At 38.7% G+C, this 683-nt stretch overlaps 1 protein-coding gene across 1 annotated transcript in view; it reads right to left on the bottom strand.

Annotated features, from left to right (window-relative positions):
- The window catches only part of LACBIDRAFT_336161 (uncharacterized protein), a gene marked incomplete at both ends in the record, with an annotated part of 7,385 nt that extends 7,121 nt beyond the window's left edge, over nt 1-264 (bottom strand). Inside the window, 2 exons of the mRNA XM_001891090.1 lie at nt 182-193; nt 257-264. Coding sequence (XP_001891125.1) covers nt 182-193; nt 257-264 — 20 coding nt within the window. The remainder of the gene's footprint in view (nt 1-181; nt 194-256) is intronic.
- Between the last annotated feature and the right edge of the window lie 419 nt (nt 265-683).

Genomic DNA, 683 nt, shown 5'->3' with positions numbered 1-683 from the left:
GTGACACTTTTGGGATTCCTTTAAACTCATATATCCACAATGTGAGCACTTCAGAACATAATTTGAACAGATTCAAGAAGCTACAGTGTAAGGCTACAACTTTTGTTTTTTGACCATTTTTGGTAATTGGTCATGTGACCAATATCATGACATCCCCCAATGGACCCTGACAAATACAAACCTTGCAAATTTGCTACTATTATCCCATGAATTTTCCCTATTTTATTGCTATTTTTCTTTTATAAAAAAAGCGCACATTTCCATATTTAGAAGTGCACTTTTGGACCCTGAAAACAGTGAGCAGACTGTGGGAAACAGTGAGGGGGCAATGATAAATGCAGTAGGCTAGGTATGAAGTTGCCTAGGCTAAAATATGAAATTGCCCCAGGCAAGGAATGAAATGGATGTGAAATTGCCCAGGCAAAGATATGAAATTGCCCAGGTAGAGATATGAAATTGCCCAGGCAAAGATATGAAATTGTACAAGGCAAGGAATGAAATGGATATGAAATTGCCCAGGCAGGGATATGAAATTGCTCAGGCAAAGATATGAAATTGCACAAGGCAAGGAATGAAATGGATATGAAATTGCCCAGGTAGAGATATGAAATTGCCCAGGCAAAGATATGAAATCGCACTAGGCAAGGAATGAAATGGATATGAAATAGCCCTGGGCAAGGATA

The sequence above is a fragment of the Laccaria bicolor genome, genomic scaffold (assembly GCF_000143565.1).
Source record: "Laccaria bicolor S238N-H82 LACBIscaffold_360 genomic scaffold, whole genome shotgun sequence".
Lineage (NCBI taxonomy): Eukaryota > Fungi > Basidiomycota > Agaricomycetes > Agaricales > Hydnangiaceae > Laccaria > Laccaria bicolor.
This window is presented reverse-complemented; position numbering and strand designations above follow the sequence as displayed.